We start from the raw sequence: 24,850 nt of genomic DNA on the forward strand, positions 1-24,850 counted from the left end.
ACAGATATTACTGTGGTGGAGTAGTCAACAGATATTACTGTGATGGAGTAGTCAACAGATATTACTGTGAGTGGGTAGTAGTCAACAACTATTACTGTGGTGGAGTAGTCAACAACTATTACTGTGGTGGAGTAGTCAACAACTATTACTGTACTGTGGTGGAGTAGTCAACAGTTATTACTGTGGTGGAGTAGTCAACAACTATTACTGTGATGGAGTAGTCAACAGATATTACTGTGGTGGAGTAGTCAACAGATATTACTGTGATGGAGTAGTCAACAACTATTACTGTAGTGGAGTAGTCAACAACTATTACTGTGGTGGAGTAGTCAACAGATATTACTGTGGTGGAGTAGTCAACAACTATTACTGTAGTGGAGTAGTCAACAGATATTACTGTGGTGGAGTAGTCAACAGATATTACTGTGGTGGAGTAGTCAACAGATATTACTGTGATGGAGTAGTCAACAACTATTACTGTAGTGGAGTAGTCAACAACTATTACTGTGGTGGAGTAGTCAACAGATATTACTGTGGTGGAGTAGTCAACAACTATTACTGTAGTGGAGTAGTCAACAGATATTACTGTGGTGGAGTAGTCAACAGTTATTACTGTGGTGGAGTAGTCAACAACTATTACTGTGATGGAGTAGTCAACAGATATTACTGTGGTGGAGTAGTCAACAGATATTACTGTGATGGAGTAGTCAACAACTATTACTGTAGTGGAGTAGTCAACAACTATTACTGTGGTGGAGTAGTCAACAGATATTACTGTGGTGGAGTAGTCAACAACTATTACTGTGGTGGAGTAGTCAACAGATATTACTGTGATGGAGTAGTCAACAGATATTACTGTGGTGGAGTAGTCAACAGATATTACTGTGGTGGAGTAGTCAACAGATATTACTGTGGTGGAGTAGTCAACAGATATTACTGTGGTGGAGTAGTCACCAGATATTACTATAGTGGAGTAGTCAACAACTATTACTGTGGTGGAGTAGTCAACAGATATTACTGTGATGGAGTAGTCAACAGATATTACTGTGGTGGAGTAGTCAACAGATATTACTGTGGTGGAGTAGTCAACAGATATTACTGTGGTGGAGTAGTCAACAGATATTACTGTGGTGGAGTAGTAAACAGATATTACTGTGGTGGAGTAGTCAACAGATATTACTGTGGTGGAATAGTCAACATATATTACTATGGTGGAGTAGTCAACAGATATGAATGTGGTGGAGTAGTCAACAGATATTACTGTGGTGGAGTAGTCAACAGATATTACTGTGATGGAGTAGTCAACAGATATTACTGTGGTGGAGTAGTCAACAGATATTACTGTGATGGAGTAGTCAACAGATATTACTGTGATGGAGTAGTCAACAGATATTACTGTGATGGAGTAGTCAACAGATATTACTGTGGTGGAGTAGTCAACAGATATTACTGTGATGGAGTAGTCAACAGATATTACTGTGATGGAGTAGTCAACAGTTATTATTGTGGTGGAGTAGTCAACAGATATTACTGTGGTGGAGTAGTCAACAGATATTACTGTGATGGAGTAGTCAACAACTATTACTGTGGTGGAGTAGTCAACAAATATTACTGTGGTGGAGTAGTCAACAGATATTACTGTGGTGGAGTAGTCAACAAATATTACTGTGGTGGAGTAGTCAACAGATATTACTGTGATGGAGTAGTCAACAACTATTACTGTGGTGGAGTAGTCAACAGATATTACTGTGGTGGAGTAGTCAACAGATATTACTGTGGTGGAGTAGTCAACAGATATTACTGTGGTGGAGTAGTCAACAGATATTACTGTGGTGGAGTAGTCAACAGATATTACTGTGGTGGAGTAGTCAACAACTATTACTGTGGTGGAGTAGTCAACAGATATTACTGTGGTGGAGTAGTTAACAGATATTACTGTGGTGGAGTAGTCAACAACTATTACTGTGGTGGAGTAGTCAACAACTATTACTGTGGTGGAGTAGTCAACAACTATTACTGTGATTGAGTAGTCAACAACTATTACTGTGGTGGAGTAGTCAACAACTATTACTGTGGTGGAGTAGTCAACAACTATTACTGTGATGGAGTAGTCAACAGATATTACTGTGGTGGAGTAGTCAACAATTATTACTGTGATGGAGTAGTCAACAGATATTACTGTGATGGAGTAGTCAACAGATATTACTGTGGTGGAGTAGTCAACAGATATTACTGTGGTGGAGTAGTCAACAACTATTACTGTGGTGGAGTAGTCAACAACTATTACTGTGGTGGAGTAGTCAACAACTATTACTATAGTGGAGTAGTCAACAGATATTACTGTGGTGGAGTAGTCAACAACTATTACTGTGATGGAGTAGTCAACAACTATTATTGTGGTGGAGTAGTCAACAACTATTACTATAGTGGAGTAGTCAACAGATATTACTGTGGTGGAGTAGTCAACAATTATTACTGTGATGGAGTAGTCAACAGATATTACTGTGATGGAGTAGTCAACAGATATTACTGTGGTGGAGTAGTCAACAATTATTACTGTGATGGAGTAGTCAACAGATATTACTGTGATGGAGTAGTCAACAGATATTACTGTGGTGGAGTAGTCAACAACTATTACTGTGGTGGAGTAGTCAACAACTATTACTGTGGTGGAGTAGTCAACAACTATTACTATAGTGGAGTAGTCAACAGATATTACTGTGGTGGAGTAGTCAACAGATATTACTGTGGTGGAGTAGTCAACAACTATTACTGTGATGGAGTAGTCAACAGATATTACTGTGGTGGAGTAGTCAACAATTATTACTGTGATGGAGTAGTCAACAGATATTACTGTGATGGAGTAGTCAACAGATATTACTGTGGTGGAGTAGTCAACAGATATTACTGTGGTGGAGTAGTCAACAACTATTACTGTGGTGGAGTAGTCAACAACTATTACTGTGGTGGAGTAGTCAACAACTATTACTATAGTGGAGTAGTCAACAGATATTACTGTGGTGGAGTAGTCAACAACTATTACTGTGATGGAGTAGTCAACAACTATTACTGTGGTGGAGTAGTCAACAACTATTAATGTGGTGGAGTAGTCAACAACTATTACTGTGATGGAGTAGTCAACAGATATTACTGTGGTGGAGTAGTCAACAATTATTACTGTGATGGAGTAGTCAACAGATATTACTGTGATGGAGTAGTCAACAGATATTACTGTGGTGGAGTAGTCAACAACTATTACTGTGGTGGAGTAGTCAACAACTATTACTGTGGTGGAGTAGTCAACAACTATTACTATAGTGGAGTAGTCAACAGATATTACTGTGGTGGAGTAGTCAACAACTATTACTGTGGTGGAGTAGTCAACAACTATTACTGTGGTGGAGTAGTCAACAACTATTACTGTGGTGGAGTAGTCAACAGATATTACTGTGGGGGAGTAGTCAACAGATATTACTGTGGTGGAGTAGTCAACAGATATTACTGTGGTGGAGTAGTCAACAGATATTACTATAGTGGAGTAGTCAACAACTATTACTGTGATGGAGTAGTCAACAGATATTACTGTGGTGGAGTAGTCAACAGATATTACTGTGGGGGAGTAGTCAACAGACTATTACTGTGGTGGAGTAGTCAACAGACTATTACTGTGGTGGAGTAGTCAACAGACTATTACTGTGGTGGAGTAGTCAACAACTATTACTATAGTGGAGTAGTCAACAGACTATTACTGTGGTGGAGTAGTCAACAGATATTACTGTGATGGAGTAGTCAACAGATATTACTGTGGTGGAGTAGTCAACAGATATTACTGTGGTGGAGTAGTCAACAGATATTACTGTGGTGGAGTAGTCAACAGTTATTACTGTGGTGGAGTAGTCAACAACTATTACTGTGATGGAGTAGTCAACAGATATTACTGTGGTGGAGTAGTCAACAGATATTACTGTGATGGAGTAGTCAACAACTATTACTGTAGTGGAGTAGTCAACAACTATTACTGTGGTGGAGTAGTCAACAGATATTACTGTGGTGGAGTAGTCAACAACTATTACTGTAGTGGAGTAGTCAACAGATATTACTGTGGTGGAGTAGTCAACAGTTATTACTGTGGTGGAGTAGTCAACAACTATTACTGTGATGGAGTAGTCAACAGATATTACTGTGGTGGAGTAGTCAACAGATATTACTGTGATGGAGTAGTCAACAACTATTACTGTAGTGGAGTAGTCAACAACTATTACTGTGGTGGAGTAGTCAACAGACTATTACTGTGGTGGAGTAGTCAACAACTATTACTGTGGTGGAGTAGTCAACAGACTATTACTGTGGTGGAGTAGTCAACAGCTATTACTGTGGTGGAGTAGTCAACAACTATTACTGTGGTGGAGTAGTCAACAGATATTACTGTGGTGGAGTAGTCAACAGATATTACTGTGATGGAGTAGTCAACAACTATTACTGTAGTGGAGTAGTCAACAACTATTACTGTGGTGGAGTAGTCAACAGACTATTACTGTGGTGGAGTAGTCAACAACTATTACTGTGGTGGAGTAGTCAACAGATATTACTGTGGTGGAGTAGTCAACAGTTATTACTGTGATGGAGTAGTCAACAGATATTACTGTGATGGAGTAGTCAACAGCTATTACTGTGGTGGAGTAGTCAACAACTATTACTGTGGTGGAGTAGTCAACAGCTATTATTGTGGTGGAGTAGTCAACAACTATTACTGTGGTGGAGTAGTCAACAGATATTACTGTGATGGAGTAGTCAACAGATATTACTGTGATGGAGTAGTCAACAGATATTACTGTGGTGGAGTAGTCAACAGATATTACTGTGGTGGAGTAGTCAACAGATATTACTGTGGTGGAGTAGTCAACAGATATTACTGTGGTGGAGTAGTCAACAGATATTACTGTGGTGGAGTAGTCAACAGATATTACTGTGGTGGAGTAGTCAACAGATATTACTGTGGTGGAGTAGTCAACAGATATTACTGTGGTGGAGTAGTCAACAGATATTACTGTGATGGAGTAGTCAACAACTATTACTGAGGTGGAGTAGTCAACAACTATTACTGTGGTGGAGTAGTCAACAGATATTACTGTGGTGGAGTAGTCAACAGATATTAAAGTGATGGAGTAGTCAACAACTATTACTGAAGTGGAGTAGTCAACAACTATTACTGTGGTGGAGTAGTCAACAACTCTTACTGTGGTGGAGTAGTCAACAACTATTACTGTGGTGGAGTAGTCAACAACTATTACTGTGGTGGAGTAGTCAACAACTATTACTGTGGTGGAGTAGTCAACAACTATTACTGTGGTGGAGTAGTCAACAACTATTACTGTGGTGGAGTAGTCAACAACTATTACTGTGGTGGAGTAGTCAACAACTATTACTATAGTGGAGTAGTCAACAACTATTACTGTGGTGGAGTAGTCAACAACTATTACTGTGGTGGAGTAGTCAACAACTATTACTGTGGTGGAGTAGTCAACAACTATTACTGTGGTGGAGTAGTCAACAGATATTACTGTGGTGGAGTAGTCAACAGTTATTACTGTGATGGAGTAGTCAACAGATATTACTGTGATGGAGTAGTCAACAGCTATTACTGTGGTGGAGTAGTCAACAGCTATTACTGTGGTGGAGTAGTCAACAGTTATTACTGTGGTGGAGTAGTCAACAGATATTACTGTGGTGGAGTAGTCAACAGTTATTACTGTGATGGAGTAGTCAACAGATATTACTGTGATGGAGTAGTCAACAGCTATTACTGTGGTGGAGTAGTCAACAGCTATTACTGTGGTGGAGTAGTCAACAGATATTACTGTGGTGGAGTAGTCAACAACTATTACTGTGATGGAGTAGTCAACAGATATTACTATAGTGGAGTAGTCAACAGTTATTACTGTGATGGAGTAGTCAACAACTATTACTGTGGTGGAGTAGTCAACAGCTATTACTGTGGTGGAGTAGTCAACAGATATTACTGTGATTGAGTAGTCAACAGATATTACTGAGGTGGAGTAGTCAACAGATATTACTGTGATGGAGTAGTCAACAGATATTACTGTGGTGGAGTAGTCAACAGATATTACTGTGGTGGAGTAGTCAACAGATATTACTGTGATGGAGTAGTCAACAGATATTACTGTGGTGGAGTAGTCAACAGATATTACTGTGGTGGAGTAGTCAACAGATATTACTGTGATGGAGTAGTCAACAGATATTACTGTGGTGGAGTAGTCAACAGATATTACTGTGATGGAGTAGTCAACAGATACTTCTGTGGTGGAGTTGTCAACAGATTGACATTGCTGTGTTTGAGTAGCCAACTTCTTGACGTTGCTTTGGAGGCGTAGCCAACAGCTTGACATTGCTGTGGAGGTGAAGCCAACAGCTTGACATTGCTGTGGAGGTGAAGCCAACAGCTTGACATTGCTGTGGAGGTGAAGCCAACAGCTTGACATTGATGTGGAGGCGTAGCCAACAGCTTGACATTGCTGTGGAGGTGAAGCCAACAGCTTGACATTGCTGTGGAGGTGAAGCCAACAGTTTGACATTGCTGTGGAGGTGAAGCCAACAGCTCGACATTGCTGTGGAGGTGAAGCCAACAGCTCGACATTGCTGTGGAGGTGAAGCCAACAGCTCGACATTGCTGTGGAGGTGAAGCCAACAGCTCGACATTGCTGTGGAGGTGAAGCCAACAGCTTGAATACATTTGAGAAAAACAGGATATTCCAAGTCTGATATAAGTGAATGACTTTCTTTGTGGAATAAATTGCTGGCCATGTTATCTCTAACGGAAGGACTTGCTAAACAGTCCCTTCTCTTATTGATCCTATCAAACCTTTCCCTAACCTTAAGGCCAATTGAATACTTTTGGCTTCACTTTTTTGGAAGAAAGGGTAATGGACTGACAAGCTTGACAAGTAATTTACTTGAGGCGATTAGCACAACAAAAACAGATCTTAGAGCTGTTTAGTGACTGTGAAGTATAAAGGAGAATTCTCTCCACACACTGGTGGTAGTCCTGGAAACCTGTCTTTTCAATGCTCACTAATACACACACATACACTCAATTTAATGAAGGGAATACTTTTCTTTCTTCCTTGTTGCTCATATAATGGCATCATAAAGCAGTTATTCTTTCAGCGTTTTAATTGTAAGGATTTAGTTTAGTCAACCCTCTGATAGTCCTAAATGAACTGGTAAGCTGTTTGTGGATCTCTGGTTTTTGGCAGCGCTGGGGCCTCCTTTGAGCCAAGATTTTTTTTCCCTCTACCCCCATTATTTTTTTCTCCCTTGTCTGCCTTATCAAAGAACAACAAGGGCTTTATCTCTATACCACAGTGGTGGAGGGCAAGTACTTTCCCAAAGAGGCACAGACAACCCCCCTGTGAGCATAAAGAACTGTGTGTTAATGAGGTTTTTAATTCAGAAATCTCGTATTGCTATAGCCGCTCTAGAGATGGAGAAAATGGAGATTATTGTGGTGAGGCTATGATATTGTCAAATGAAACATTTGTTCTAATTAGTCTGAATAATAGATTGAATACAAACTGAAACACAATAACATTATAAGGGCAATATAATCAAGTTGTCAGTGTTTAATTTTCCTCATGAGATGCAATGTGAGACTGAGCATCGTGTTATAAAATGAAAATATATTTACTGTGAAATCGCCCTTTTTTTCCAAACTGTCCATTGTAACCAAAAGCCTCCTCACATTTATTAAAATTGCATGTAATAGCACGTCAGTTATTTCACTGTTAATTGTCTTCAATGTTAAAGCATTTTTCTTTTTTTACTTGGCAAAGAATAACCTGACAACATTTAATTTAAGTTCATTCCGTTTTAAAATATGATTACAGTCAAAGGTGTAGAATGTATTGGAGGTAAAAAAAAATAAAAATAAATAAATAGGATGACCCTTTATTTTGTGTTTCACAATGTAACTCATCTATGTTCTCTTTTCATGAAGAACGGCTAGCATGAAGAACGGCTAGCACCTCCCTATGTAGTGTTTCCCTTTGTAGTGCCTCCGTCTGCTCCTGAAAAAGGTCACCACATGAACTTCTGTAACTCTCCAGAGAAATCAAAGAGCTACTCCCTTTGAGAGGAGAGGAGATCTACAAACTGGTACAATCCTCAGACAGACCTTTTTCTAATCAAAGTCACTTCTTCCACCCCTCCTTCTCTTTATCTAAATTGGACCGGTGGGAAAAGGAGGACACGGCGCAGCCTCGTCAAAAGGGTTAATCTATTATAATCATATCATGGGCAGTAACTGTCAATTGAAAGACTCATACTATAAGTAATTACCATAGATTTTTGAATAGTATGGCATTACCCTTGACTGCTATATCTCAGAAGACCGCTGATTTTAGGTTCTAAGCCCACTGTATCAATTAGACTGCCATGACGTAATACGATATTCGTCAGAGAAGACGTGACAATGATAGGGACTTGTCTTGTTAGACATGCAAGAACAATCCCATAATAGACAACCAATTAGTCTGACATTTTCCCCAAATGCCGTATCCAAGGTGATTGAATTCGCTCCCCCTGCAGCTGAACACATCAGCATTGTCCACCATACCAAAACATATGAAACAACATATTGTTCTGCGGTGTTAAAAGACCAAGCATGTGATGTTCAATGAACGTTGTGTTTTGGTGTGTTTCCATCAGACTCAGCGCCGCGTGACGTTCCACCTTCCGGATGGTTCTCAGGAGAGCTGTAGCGACAGTGGTCTAGGGGACCACGAGCCCAGCAGCACTGCCAGCACCACTCAGCCTCTCCCCCTCGCCTTCCCCCAGGAAGAGTACTACCAACAGACCTCGCCCAACAGCCGCACCGAGGGAGACGGAAACTCTGACCCTGAGTCCAGTAAGTGGCTACTGCCCATGGATTTACTTTCTTTCATTTTGTTTATTTTACCAGGTTTTTCCCATTGAGTTCAAAATACCGTTGAAGACCAGGGAAACAGCTTTCTCTCTGTAATAAACTGGCCTTTGCTATTTTCATCACATGGTTTATCTTATAGGAAGAGCACGCTATTGTATCTTTATGTACTTGAACAAGAAGGATATAAAATGTTATGGTCAATTTTCCCTACCGTCCATTAAAGAAGGAGGTCAAAATATATATGTTTCAAGAAAGACCTGACCCTTGGCTAAGAGCAGCTTGGTCTGGCCAATAAACTAGCCATGCTACTTAATCATGTTTTATCTTCTATAATTAACAATAGGAGGAGTCTCAATCAGCATTATATAAGGGGTTAACTATAGGAGGAGTCTATCAGCATTATATAAGGGGTTAACTATATAAAGAGTCTCTATCAGCATTATATAAGGGGTTAACTATAGGAGGAGTCTATCAGCATTACATAAGGGGTTAACTATAGGAGGAGTCTATCAGCATTATATAAGGGGTTAACTATAGGAGGAGTCTCTATCAGCATTATATAAGGGGTTAACTATAGGAGGAGTCTATCAGCATTATATAAGGGGTTAACTATAGGAGGAGTCTATCAGCATTACATAAGGGGTTAACTATAGGAGGAGTCTATCAGCATTACATAAGGGGTTAACTATAGGAGGAGTCTCTATCAGCATCTCAATTATAATGGTGATTACAATCTTCTACTCCAATCTAAATCTCTAGTAGTTACTTTCTCTTTGACCTTGTGATGAAAAGCCCTAATACATTTTGAAGAATAGAGGAGTCACAAGGTCGCGTGAGCTGCCTGAAAACACAATGGCAGCTGCCTTGATTCTGAGAAAACCTCCACCCTATAATCACAGAGCAATAGGGAGGGGAGTCAGCATAGCTCTCCCTCCACTACCTACCTACCTCTCCCTGTGTCTGTGTCCTACACATCAATGATATGGATGAATTACCATCCACGGATCCTGTTGTCAGCGGCGACTCAATTTTCTTCTTTACGTACTTTTTTCCCCCCTTCAAAGACAGAACAAGGTGAAAACGGGTTGTTTTGCCTGCACCTACATCTACTGTATATCCTTTGTGTCTGGGCTATACTTGAGAGAACACCCGCTCCTCCTCCATCTGCCTGCAAGCATCTGTCCTCTATGGTGCTGCTCTGACAGAACCCCTGGTTGTCAGGACTCTGTCCTCTATGGTGCTGCTCTGACAGAACCCCTGGTTGTCAGGACTCTGTCCTCTCTGGTGCTGCTCTGACAGAACCCCTGGTTGTCAGGACTCTGTCCTCTCTGGTGCTGCTCTGACAGAACCCCTGGTTGTCAGGACTCTGTCCTCTCTGGTGCTGCTCTGACAGAACCCCTGGTTGTCAGTACTCTGTCCTCTCTGGTGCTGCTCTGACAGAACCCCTGGTTGTCAGTACTCTGTCCTCTCTGGTGCTGCTCTGACAGAACCCCTGGTTGTCAGGACTCTGTCCTCTCTGGTGCTGCTCTGACAGAACCCCTGGTTGTCAGGACTCTGTCCTCTCTGGTGCTGCTCTGACAGAACCCCTGGTTGTCAGTACTCTGTCCTCTCTGGTGCTGCTCTGACAGAACCCCTGGTTGTCAGGACTCTGTCCTCTCTGGTGCTGCTCTGACAGAACCCCTGGTTGTCAGGACTCTGTACTCTCTAGTGCTGCTCTGACAGAACCCCTGGTTGTCAGGACTCTGTCCTTTCTGGTGCTGCTCTGACAGAACCCCTGGTTGTCAGGACTCTGTCCTCTATGGTGCTGCTCTGACAGAACCCCTGGTTGTCAGGACTCTGTCCTCTCTGGTGCTGCTCTGACAGAACCCCTGGTTGTCAGGACTCTGTACTCTCTAGTGCTGCTTTGACAGAACCCCTGGTTGTCAGGACTCTGTACTCTCTAGTGCTGCTCTGACAGAACCCCTGGTTGTCAGGACTCTGTCCTCTCTGGTGCTGCTCTGACAGAACCCCTGGTTGTCAGGACTCTGTCCTCTATGGTGCTGCTCTGACAGAACCCCTGGTTGTCAGGACTCTGTCCTCTCTGGTGCTGCTCTGACAGAACCCCTGGTTGTCAGGACTCTGTCCTCTCTGGTGCTGCTCTGACAGAACCCCTGGTTGTCAGGACTCTGTACTCTCTAGTGCTGCTCTGACAGAACCCCTGGTTGTCAGGACTCTGTCCTCTCTGGTGCTGCTCTGACAGAACCCCTGGTTGTCAGGACTCTGTCCTCTATGGTGCTGCTCTGACAGAACCCCTGGTTGTCAGGACTCTGTCCTCTCTGGTGCTGCTCTGACAGAACCCCTGGTTGTCAGGACTCTGTCCTCTCTGGTGCTGCTCTGACAGAACACCTGGTTGTCAGGACTCTGTCCTCTCTGGTGCTGCTCTGACAGAACCCTCGGGTGTCAGGACTAGTGTGAATGTGAATGTGAATCTTTGTATTTTGTGATGTGCTTTCTGTTGGTGAGACCAAGCAGACAGAATAGAGAGACGTCTCTGATGATGATAATAACCAGTTAGATAGATGTTATTAAACAAAGCAGACAGAATAGAGAGACGTCTCTGAAGATGATAATAACCCGTTAGATAGATGTTATTAAACAAAGCAGACAGAATAGAGAGACGTCTCTGATGATGATAATAACCAGTTAGATAGATGTTATTAAACAAAGCAGACAGAATAGAGAGACGTCTCTGATGATGATAATAACCCGTTAGATAGATGTTATTAAACAAAGCAGACAGAATAGAGAGACGTCTCTGAAGATGATAATAACCCGTTAGATAGATGCTATTAAACAAAGCAGACAGAATAGAGAGACGTCTCTGATGGTGATAATAACCCGTTAGATAGATGCTATTAAACAAAGCAGACAGAATAGAGAGACGTCTCTGATGATGATAATAACCAGTTAGATAGATGCTATTTCCCCCATCCAAGCAAATCATCCTGCTCCTACTCAACTGCTCTCTATAAAAATCATACCCATGACGATAACGGTGATTCATAGTAATTACGATTTATATTTGGATGTAATTGCTGTTCACCTTTTGATTAACATTCAAGGATGTAAACATCTTGTGGTGGATAAAACGGCCTTCTCGAACAGTGAAATACTGTCTCTATTACCTGGTAGAATCCCTTTAGAAGACAACGTGCTGCACATTAGTTGGAGATCGGAGAACGTCATGGTATGTTTGAACATGTTTATTTGGAGACCAAGTCCTGGAATGAAAGCAATATTAAAAGAAGAATAACGTGACCAGTCATTTCACCAGAAAGTCCTCCTTTACACCGCGTAGTTAAATAGTCCCTTTTCATTGTATTTTCTATCACACCGAATGTAATTCATGTCAAAGTTATGTTAAATGCTGTATAGCAGAGTAGGATGAGTTCACGATGTTCAAATGATGTACCAGAACATTTAAGAGCCGTAGATACAGTGGGGAGAACAAGTATTTGATACACTGCCGATTTTGCAGGTTTTCCTACTTACAAAGCATGTAGAGGTCTGTAATTTTTATCATAGGTACACTTCAACTGTGAGAGACGGAATCTAAAACAAAAATCCAGAAAATCACATTGTATGATTTTTAAGTAATTAATTTGCATTTTATTGCATGACATAAGTATTTGATCACCTACCAACCAGTAAGAATTCCGGCTCTCACAGACCTGTTCGTTCTTCTTTAAGAAGCCCTCCTGTTCTCCAATCATTAGCTGTATTAACTGCACCTGTTTGAACTCGTTATCTGTATAAAAGACACCTGTCCACACACTCAATCAAACAGACTCCAACCGCTCCACAATGGCCAAGACCAAAGAGCTGTGTAAGGACATCAGGGCTAAAATTGTAGACCTGCACAAGGCTGGGATGGGCTACAGGACAATAGGCAAGCAGCTTGGTGAGAAGGCAACAACTGTTGGCGCAATTATTAGAAAATGGAAGAAGTTCAAGATGACGGTCAATCACCCTCGGCCTGGGGCTCCATGCAAGATCTCACCTCGTGGGGCATCAATGATCATGAGGAAGGTGAGGGATCAGCCCAGAACTACACGGCAGGACCTGGTCAATGACCTGAAGAGAGCTGGGACCACAGTCTCAAAGAAAACCATTAGTAACACACTACGCCGTCATGGATTAAAATCCTGCAGCGCACGCAAGGTCCCCCTGCTCAAGCCATCGCATGTCCAGTCCCGTCTGAAGTTTGCCAATGACCATCTGGATGATCCAGAGGAGGAATGGGAGAAGGTCATGTGGTCTGATGAGACAAAAATAAAGCTTTTTGGTCTAAACTCCACTCTCCGTGTTTGGAGGAAGAAGAAGGATGAGTACAACCCCAAGAACACCATCCCAACCGTGAAGCATGGAGGTGGAAACATCATTCTTTGGGGATGCTTTTCTGCAAAGGGGACAGGACGACTGCACCGTATTGAGGGGAGGATGGATGGGGCCATGTATCGCGAGATCTTGGCCAACAACCTCCTTCCCTCAGTAAGAGCATTGAAGATGGGTCGTGGCTGGGTCTTCCAGCATGACAATGACCCGAAACACACAGCCAGGGCAACTAAGGAGTGGCTCCGTAAGAAGCATCTCAAGGTCCTGGAGTGGCCTAGCCAGTCTCCAGAGATGAACCCAATAGAAAATCTTTGGAGGGAGCTGAAAGTCCGTATTGCCCAGCGACAGCCCCGAAACCTGAAGGATCTGGAGAAGGTCTGTATGGAGGAGTGGGCCAAAATCCCTGCTGCAGTGTGTGCAAACCTGGTAAAGAACTACAGGAAACGTATGATCTCTGTAATTGCAAACAAAGGTTTCTGTACCAAATATTAAGTTCTGCTTCTCTGATGTATCAAATACTTATGTCATGCAATAAAATGCAAATTAATTACTTAAAAATCATACAATGTGATTTTCTGGATTTTTGTTTTAGATTCCGTCTCTCACAGTTGAAGTGTACCTATGATAAAAATTACAGACCTCTACATGCTTTGTAAGTAGGAAAACCTGCAAAATCGGCAGTGTATCAAATACTTGTTCTCCCCACTGTATGTTTTTTTTTTAAAGTAGCGAAATACAGGTTTGATTCATCGGACACATCGCTACTACACTAATAAAGAAGACCTGGAGACTGTGTGTTTTGCCAAGAACATGGGAAGCCAACTGACTCATCCAGCCCAATATCCTCTCCCCCAAAAAGTTCACAGATAAAACGTGACACTTTTGTTCCTGGTTCTAAAGGAGAAAATGAAGAGACAGATTCTCTCTCTCTCTCTCTCTCTCTCTCTCTCTCTCTCTCTCTCTCTCTCTCTCTCTCTCTCTCTCTCTCTCTCTCTCTCTCTCTCTCTCTCTCTCTCTCTCTCTCTCTCTCTCTCTCTCTCTCTCTCTCTCTCTCTCTCTCTCTCTCTCTCTCTCTCTCTGTGTTGACAGACTCAGAGATGAGTGCATTGGTGGCACGGGGGGGCCCTAGAAGGTTTAGATATGGTTTTTATCAATGGGTAGCAGGCTGCCATGGTAGCGGCAATCTCTTATCTCGTCGTCTCAATTTGTAAAAAGCAAGAACAAGGGAAAGAAGAAAAAGGGGGAAAGGGCAGAGAGACGGAGTAAACAGGGGTGTAGGGACAGGAGTAAACAGGCCAACTTCTAAGGCTTTGTATTCTGAAAGGTGCTTGGTATGAGCAAGGTCTTGAATGTCAACGTTGGGCTGAGTAACTCTCTGAGAACAGGCTGGGGATGTGGCCTTCTTATGACAATAAATTTCTCAACTCCTCTTTAAAACTGCATCTTTATTAGACCACCCCGCTCTTGAAATAAAGTTCATAAGACATTTATGTTTCTGTTATTTATGATCTAGGAGGCCATTCATTCATTTTATGGACCCTTTTGCTTTCCTTCCCCAGGCTTGCTTTATCCGACTGTCAGCACTCTTATGTTGTCGTCTCCCCCACACAACGCTCTGAGGTGCTTCATATCTCCTCCTCATCCTCTTCCTCCTCCTCTCATCTTGACAAACAGATTTTAAGCACAAATGAATGTCATTAGCATGTCTGTTATTAACTCCACCCTTCAAGCCACCCAACAGATGGCATTTACAAATGTACACATCCAAAACATTTAACATAATGTTAAATCGTACCTTTCCCTTTAGGTTATATGGCAACGCTTCGGTACTTAACTTCAAATACAGACGGATGTGCATGATGATGTGTCGTAGATCTATCGCCATGGAAACGAGGGAGGAAACAGTTGATTTGTGTGTTTCTCCTAGCTATTGAGTTGGTAAATTACCATTGCCAAGGTAGTTCATGATGTGCCGGTTATCAATAACGAATGTACTGCCTGCCAAAAAGGCTTTTGAAAAGGAAAATGGATTCCTAGTTAGCTATATGTCCATGCCTTTTTGTTCTGATTCTATTCTACACTCCAGCATCTGAACAGGCAGACTGTAGACTGATTCTATTCTACACTCCAGCATCTGAACAGGCAGACTGTAGACTGATTCTATTCTACACTCCAGCATCTGAACAGGCAGACTGTAGACTGATTCTATTCTACACTCCAGCATCTGAACAGGCAGACTGTAGACTGATTCTATTCTACACTCCAGCATCTGAACAGGCAGACTGAAAACTGATTATATTCTACACTCCAGCATCTGAACAGGCAGACTGTAGACTGATTCTATTCTACACTCCAGCATCTGAACAGGCAGACTGTAGACTGATTCTATTCTACTCATCAGCATCTGAACAGGCAGACTGTAGACTGATTATATTCTACACTCCAGCATCTGAACAGGCAGACTATAGACTGATTATATTCTACTCTCCCACATCTGAACAGGCAGACTGTAGACTGATTCTATTCTACACTCCAGCATCTGAACAGGCAGACTGTAGACTGATTCTATTCTACTCATCAGCATCTGAACAGGCAGACTGTAGACTGATTATATTCTACACTCCAGCATCTGAACAGGCAGACTGTAGACTGATTCTATTCTACTATCCAGTATTTGAACAGGCAGACTGTAGACTGATTATATTCTACACTCCAGCATCTGAACAGGCAGACTGTAGACTGATTCTATTCTACACTCCAGCATCTGAACAGGCAGACTGCAGACTGATTATATTCTACACTCCAGCATCTGAACAGGCAGACTGTAGACTGATTATATTCTACACTCCAGCATCTGAACAGGCAGACTGTAGACTGATTATATTCTACACTCCAGCATCTGAACAGGCAGACTGTAGACTGATTCTATTCTACACTCCAGCATCTGAACAGGCAGACTGTAGACTGATTCTATTCTACTATCCAGCATCTGAACAGGCAGACTGCAGACTGATTATATTCTACTCTCCCACATCTGAACAGGCAGACTGAAAACTGATTATATTCTACACTCCAGTATCTGAACAGGCAGACTGTAGACTGATTCTATTCTACTCATCAGCATCTGAACAGGCAGACTGCAGACTGATTATATTCTACACTCCAGCATCTGAACAGGCAGACTGTAGACTGATTCTATTCTACTCATCAGCATCTGAACAGGCAGACTGTAGACTGATTATATTCTACACTCCAGTATCTGAACAGGCAGACTGTAGACTGATTATATTCTACACTCCAGCATCTGAACAGGCAGACTGTAGACTGATTATATTCTACACTCCAGCATCTGAACAGGCAGACTGTAGACTGATTCTATTCTACTATCCAGTATTTGAACAGGCAGACTGTAGACTGATTCTATTCTACACTCCAGCATCTGAACAGGCAGACTGTAAACTGATTATATTCTACACTCCAGCATCTGAACAGGCAGACTGTAGACTGCAACAGTCATTCGGGCTTAATGAGGGTCTTCATAATCATACGACTCAGTTTGCTGTTTTTCTCCAAATAAGTCAAAAATAATTAGTTTGTGGAAATCTGTAGATCGATACAACAGCGTAGCTGTTAATTTGTTTATCGTCACTGTTAACGGCCATTCCAGACATTCTGTATTTGATGTGATGACAATTATTGTTTTTTCTCTCAGTGAGATGGCCCATTATTAAAATCAATTAAGCTTTCGAGTTTGCATCAACATTACCAAAACAAAAAAACAATCAAATCTTGTTTTTAGGGATATGGGGGGGGGGGTTTTAGGGATAGTTGTTATGTTATTATGTGGGATTCCTAGGTAATAACATACTAAAAGGCTTTGGGAAATGACGGTTCTCATGTCATGATGAAGCTCTCCGACAAAAGTTAAGTTAGCTTAACCTAAGTTAGCTTGTCAATAAATCCCTCAACAACAAAAAAAACAAATCCTTCAACAATGTTCAAACAATACACAGTTTGTACTCTGGACAATTTATAATTGATAATTAACATTTTGTCCTTATTCTAGGCCTATATTAGTATGAGTCAGAGGATTGAAGAGCATTAGCTTTCGTACAGTGCCAGCTAAAAGCATCCGTAGATGTGTATTTTAGTCAATGAGAGAAAGATAAAATACCAAAAAATTATATACGTATCTTACTCTGTGGCATATGGCTTTCAAATGACCAGCTCATACATTTCTAAGATCCAAAGCTGCTATTAAAATAAGACAATCCTTTTTATACACTGTAAGTATAATAAGATTACGGATATAAAACGTACATCGACCTACAGTTGTAGTTTTACAGTAAGAGGATTACAGATCTAAACGTGCATAGATCTACAGTTGTAATTTTACAGTAAGAGGCTTACAGATCTAAACGTGCATAGACCTGCAGTTGTAGTTTTACAGTAAGAGGATTACAGATCTAAATACACATCGACCTACAGTTGTAGATTTACAGTAAAAGTATTACAGATCTAAATGTGCATAGACCTACAGTTGTAGTTTTACAGTAAGAGGATTACAGATCTAAACGTGCATAGACCTACAGTTGTAGTTTTACAGTAAGAGGAGTACAGATCAAAACGTGCATAGACCTACAGTTGTAGTTTTACAGTCAGAGTTTTTTGATGTACACTTTCCCCCTTAAGTGCTTTCTGGGTAATTATGATTACGATTATTATTTTTGGAGGGTATTATTTATTCCAGACCTGGATTTCAATTTGATGACCTTTCCCGTCTTCATTGTAATGTTAAAAAAGCAGACAGATGACATGCGTCCTGTCTTGTGTAGGGCTTTAATCTAAAGGCTTTCAGAGTTCAGTACGCTGACACGTAGCTTCACACAATTAACCTTTTACCATTCTGAATTCGCTGGGTACAATACTTTGAATATAGCATACTTGTAGTACTGTTTCAACTATATCAATAGGTACCTGTTTAATGTACGTGTGCCTCCCCCCCCCTCTCTATGTGTGGTGATCTGTTTGTTTTAGCGCAGAGAACTGCCGTCTGTCAGTAGTTGGGAAAGATTCACCTCACTTCTCCAGAAGTCATTGTAGTCAGTCACATCTTAAGGGAAGAGGACGATACTCCACTGTACACTAAGCATATCCAATCTGTGTTTCAGTTTCAGAGCACTCGTTACGTTACGCAATTAGAAAGTAATGAACGTGGTTGTTAATTACATTCATTTGTGCAAATCTCCATTCCCTGTTAAATTTCTCTATGGAAACACTGTGACACTGACCAATGACTTCATCATTTGCAATGTGATCGTATCCATTCAGCTCACTAGAATTATGCATAATTAGCGGTACAATGTCATTAGCAACCAGGGGAACCCTGAACAGACATACTGAGAGGAGAGACCTGTTGTTCAGATATTATGCAGTTAGCTAACCACAGTTTAGTAATTATATATATTGATATAGTCTATTTCAGTTAGCTAACCACAGTTTAGTAATTATATATATTGATATAGTCTATTTCAGTTAGCTAACCACAGTTTAGTAATTATATATATTGATATAGACTATTTCAGTTAGCTAACCACAGTTTAGTAATTATATATATTGATATAGTCTATTTCAGTTAGCTAACCACAGTTTAGTAATTATATATATTGATATAGTCTATTTCAGTTAGCTAACCACAGTTTAGTAATTATATATATTGATATAGTCTATTTCAGTTAGCTAACCACAGTTTAGTAATTATATATATTGATATAGTCTATTTCAGTTAGCTAACCACAGTTTAGTAATTATATATATTGATATAGTCTATTTCAGTTAGCTAACCACAGTTTAGTAATTATATATATTGATATAGTCTATTTCAGTTAGCTAACCACAGTTTAGTAATTATATATATTGATATAGACTATTTCAGTTAGCTAACCACAGTTTAGTAATTATATATATTGATATAGTCTATTTCAGTTAGCTAACCACAGTTTAGTAATTATATATATTGATATAGTCTATTTCAGTTAGCTAACCACAGTTTAGTAATTATATATATTGATATAGTCTATTTCAGTTAGCTAACCACAGTTTAGTAATTATATATATTGATATAGTCTATTTCAGTTAGCTAACCACAGTTTAGTAACTATATATATTGATATAGTCTATTTCAGTTAGCTAGCCACAGTTTAGTAATTATATATATTGATATAGTCTATTTCAGTTAGCTAACCACAGTTTAGTAATTATATATATTGATATAGTCTATTTCAGTTAGCTAACCACAGTTTAGTAATTATATATATTGATATAGTCTATTTCAGTTAGCTAACCACAGTTTAGTAATTATATATATTGATATAGTCTATTTCAGTTAGCTAGCCACAGTTTAGTAATTATATATATTGATATAGTCTATTTCAGTTAGCTAACCACAGCTTAGTAATTATATATATTGATATAGTCTATTTCAGTTAGCTAACCACAGCTTAGTAATTATATATATTGATATAGTCTATTTCAGTTAACTAACTACAGTTTAGTAATTATATATATTGATATATTCTATTTCAGGTAGCTAACCACAGTTTAGTAATTATATATATTGATATAGTCTATTTCAGTTAACTAACCACAGTTTAGTAATTATATATATTGATATAGTCTATTTCAGTTAGCTAACCACAGTTTAGTAATTATATATATTGATATAGTCTATTTCAGTTAGCTAACCACAGTTTAGTAATTCTATGTATTGAAATAGTCTATTTCAGTTAGCTAGCCACAGTTTAGTAATTATATTTATTGATATAGTCTATTTCAGTTAGCTAACCACAGTTTAGTAACTATATATATTGATATAGTCTATTTCAGTTAGCTAGCCACAGTTTAGTAATTATATATATTGATATAGTCTATTTCAGTTAGCTAACCACAGTTTAGTAATTATATATATTGATATAGTCTATTTCAGTTAGCTAACCACAGTTTAGTAATTATATATATTGATATAGTCTATTTCAGTTAGCTAACCACAGTTTAGTAATTATATATATATTGATATAGTCTATTTCAGTTAGCTAGCCACAGTTTAGTAATTATATATATTGATATAGTCTATTTCAGTTAGCTAACCACAGCTTAGTAATTATATATATTGATATAGTCTATTTCAGTTAGCTAACCACAGCTTAGTAATTATATATATTGATATAGTCTATTTCAGTTAACTAACCACAGTTTAGTAATTATATATATTGATATAGTCTATTTCAGTTAGCTAACCACAGTTTAGTAATTATATATATTGATATAGTCTATTTCAGTTAGCTAACCACAGTTTAGTAATTATATATATTGATATAGTCTATTTCAGTTAGCTAACCACAGTTTAGTAATTATATATATTGATATAGTCTATTTCAGTTAGCTAGCCACAGTTTAGTAATTATATATATTGATATAGACTATTTCAGTTAGCTAACCACAGTTTAGTAATTATATATATTGATATAGTCTATTTCAGTTAGCTAACCACAGTTTAGTAATTATATATATTGATATAGTCTATTTCAGTTAGCTAACCACAGTTTAGTAATTATATATATTGATATAGTCTATTTCAGTTAGCTAACCACAGTTTAGTAATTATATATATTGATATAGTCTATTTCAGTTAGCTAACCACAGTTTAGTAATTATATATATTGATATAGTCTATTTCAGTTAGCTAACCACAGTTTAGTAATTATATATATTGATATAGTCTATTTCAGTTAGCTAACCACAGTTTAGTAACTATATATATTGATATAGTCTATTTCAGTTAGCTAGCCACAGTTTAGTAATTATATATATTGATATATTCTATTTCAGGTAGCTAACCACAGTTTAGTAATTATATATATTGATATAGTCTATTTCAGTTAACTAACCACAGTTTAGTAATTATATATATTGATATAGTCTATTTCAGTTAGCTAACCACAGTTTAGTAATTATATATATTGATATAGTCTATTTCAGTTAGCTAACCACAGTTTAGTAATTCTATGTATTGAAATAGTCTATTTCAGTTAGCTAGCCACAGTTTAGTAATTATATATATTGATATAGTCTATTTCAGTTAGCTAACCACAGTTTAGTAATTATATATATTGATATAGACTATTTCAGTTAGCTAACCACAGTTTAGTAATTATATATATTGATATAGTCTATTTCAGTTAGCTAACCACAGTTTAGTAATTATATATATTGATATAGTCTATTTCAGTTAGCTAACCACAGTTTAGTAATTATATATATTGATATAGTCTATTTCAGTTAGCTAACCACAGTTTAGTAATTATATATATTGATATAGTCTATTTCAGTTAGCTAACCACAGTTTAGTAATTATATATATTGATATAGTCTATTTCAGTTAGCTAACCACAGTTTAGTAATTATATATATTGATATAGTCTATTTCAGTTAGCTAACCACAGTTTAGTAACTATATATATTGATATAGTCTATTTCAGTTAGCTAGCCACAGTTTAGTAATTATATATATTGATATAGTCTATTTCAGTTAGCTAACCACAGTTTAGTAATTATATATATTGATATAGTCTATTTCAGTTAGCTAACCACAGTTTAGTAATTATATATATTGATATAGTCTATTTCAGTTAGCTAACCACAGTTTAGTAATTATATATATTGATATAGTCTATTTCAGTTAGCTAGCCACAGTTTAGTAATTATATATATTGATATAGTCTATTTCAGTTAGCTAACCACAGCTTAGTAATTATATATATTGATATAGTCTATTTCAGTTAGCTAACCACAGCTTAGTAATTATATATATTGATATAGTCTATTTCAGTTAACTAACTACAGTTTAGTAATTATATATATTGATATATTCTATTTCAGGTAGCTAACCACAGTTTAGTAATTATATATATTGATATAGTCTATTTCAGTTAACTAACCACAGTTTAGTAATTATATATATTGATATAGTCTATTTCAGTTAGCTAACCACAGTTTAGTAATTCTATGTATTGAAATAGTCTATTTCAGTTAGCTAGCCACAGTTTAGTAATTATATATATTGATATAGTCTATTTCAGTTAGCTAACCACAGTTTAGTAATTATATATATTGATATAGTCTATTTCAGTTAGCTAGCCACAGTTTAGTAATTCTATGTATTGAAATAGTCTATTTCAGTTAGCTAGCCACAGTTTAGTAATTATATATATTGATATAGTCTATTTCAGTTAGATAACCACAGTTTAGTAATTATATATATTGATATAGTCTATTTCAGTTAGCTAACCACAGTTTAGTAATTATATATATTGATATAGTCTATTTCAGTTAGCTAACCACAGTTTAGTAATTATATATATTGATATAGTCTATTTCAGTTAGCTAGCCACAGTTCAGTAATTATATATATTGATATAGTCTATTTCAGTTAGCTAACCACAGCTTAGTAATTATATATATTGATATAGTCTATTTCAGTTAACTAACCACAGTTTAGTAATTATATATATTGATATAGTCTATTTCAGTTAGCTAACCACAGTTTAGTAATTATATATATTGATATAGTCTATTTCAGTTAGCTAACCACAGTTTAGTAGTTATATATATTGATATAGTCTATTTCAGTTAGCTAACCACAGTTTAGTAATTATATATATTGATATAGTCTATTTCAGTTAGCTAACCACAGTTTAGTAATTATATATATTGATATAGTCTATTTCAGTTAGCTAGCCACAGTTGAGTAATTCTATGTATTGAAATAGTCTATTTCAGTTAGCTAGCCACAGTTTAGTAATTATATATATTGATATAGTCTATTTCAGTTAGCTAGCCACAGTTTAGTAATTCTATGTATTGAAATAGTCTATTTCAGTTAGCTAGCCATAGATTAGTAATGATATAGTATATTTCTAAATATGTTCTTGTACTTTATTGTTGATTGTTGGGCTTGCAGGATTTGCAGTTCTCAGAAACAACACAACTTAAAAAACTTGTATACTGTACATGGCACTCTATCTAGCTACCTCATCTTTATCGCCTGTGTTATCCATCTTTCATTGATATAGATACCTCATCTTTATCACCTGTGTTATCCATCTCTCATTGGTCTAGATACCTCATCTTTATCACCTGTGTTATCCATCTTTCATTGATCTAGGTACCTCATCTTTATCACCTGTGTTATCCATCTTTCATTGATCTAGATACCTCATCTTTATCACCTGTGTTATCCATCTTTCATTGATCTAGATACCTCATCTTTATCACCTGTGTTATCCATCTTTCATTGATCTAGATACCTCATCTTTATCACCTGTGTTATCCATCTTTCATTGATCTAGATACCTCATCTTTATCACCTGTGTTATCCATCTCTCATTGGTCTAGATACCTCATATTTATTGCCTTTGTTATCCATCTTTCATTGATCTAGATACCTCATCTTTATCACCTGTGTTATCCATCTTTCATTGATCTAGATACCTCATCTTTATTGCCTGTGTTATCCATCTTTCATTGTTAGGGTTTGATTAGTTTCTGTATTTCAGCATTATGAAAGTGCCTCTCTAACTGTTTGCTAGAATGTTTACACCAGATTCGCTTTTGCTATTTTCTTACGTTTAATAAATAAATAACTAAATAAAGAGCCCTCAGTGCCGCAGGCTCCCAGAACTTTTTACAGCATCTGCCCCCGTGGGCCAGCAACAGAGCTAAATGAAGCAACAGTCCAAATTAACCCACATAAGATTACACCGATCCTTTTAAGATTATTTCAGATTGGTTTGTTCTTTTTTTTCCTGACCGGTTAAGGTCTCAGCCTGAATCTGGGGGGGATTTAAATGGACTCGTCTATATCCATCCTAGCCAGAGGGATTTTAGTGGGAGTCTCTCAGAGGTGATGTGGAGGGGAACCTGTGTTTCATCTGGTTCAAATGCCACATGAGTGGTTTGGCTGAGAGACAAGCTATTGATCTGGTGGCGTCAACTCAAATCACTGGAATGTCCTTCTCTAGAAGAGCCTGCTAAATGTCATGTTAGAAACCTATTTTTGAGAGCATTAGGAGTAACTTTGTTGTGCTGCCAAGCACTGACTGAAGTTGATACTGTGCATATGTAGCCCATAATACCAAAATGCTAGGTCCTAAAGGCAACATAATACTGTAGAGTAATCATAGACCTACATACTTCACATCAAATAGTTTACATCTTCGAAACAAACGTGTTAGTTTGGGCTCACAAAGAGCATCTATAAGAGTCTGTTTGTTAAATTAACTCTGCCATCCTAAAATCCCTGATTAGCTTTTTGTAATGAACAATTTTTTTCCACCTTCAGATTTTGTGGCATAGAGAAAGTTAAGATATCAGACAGGGGAGGAGATATTAATAATACGCTGAGTAAAAGAGAATGTTTTTGGATTTTCACCCTCCAGACATTATTTCCTAAAGGACTTCGTGATGAAATGCCTATGT

At 38.1% G+C, this 24,850-nt stretch overlaps 1 protein-coding gene across 1 annotated transcript in view; it reads left to right on the forward strand.

Annotated features, from left to right (window-relative positions):
* LOC139581769 (protocadherin-11 X-linked-like) overlaps positions 1 to 24,850 on the forward strand; it is a 387,159-nt gene that overhangs the window by 257,409 nt on the left and 104,900 nt on the right. Inside the window, exon 5 of the mRNA XM_071411915.1 lies at positions 8,725 to 8,923. Coding sequence (XP_071268016.1) covers positions 8,725 to 8,923 — 199 coding nt within the window. The remainder of the gene's footprint in view (positions 1 to 8,724; positions 8,924 to 24,850) is intronic.

This window comes from Salvelinus alpinus, chromosome 7 (assembly GCF_045679555.1).
Source record: "Salvelinus alpinus chromosome 7, SLU_Salpinus.1, whole genome shotgun sequence".
Classification (NCBI taxonomy): domain Eukaryota; kingdom Metazoa; phylum Chordata; class Actinopteri; order Salmoniformes; family Salmonidae; genus Salvelinus; species Salvelinus alpinus.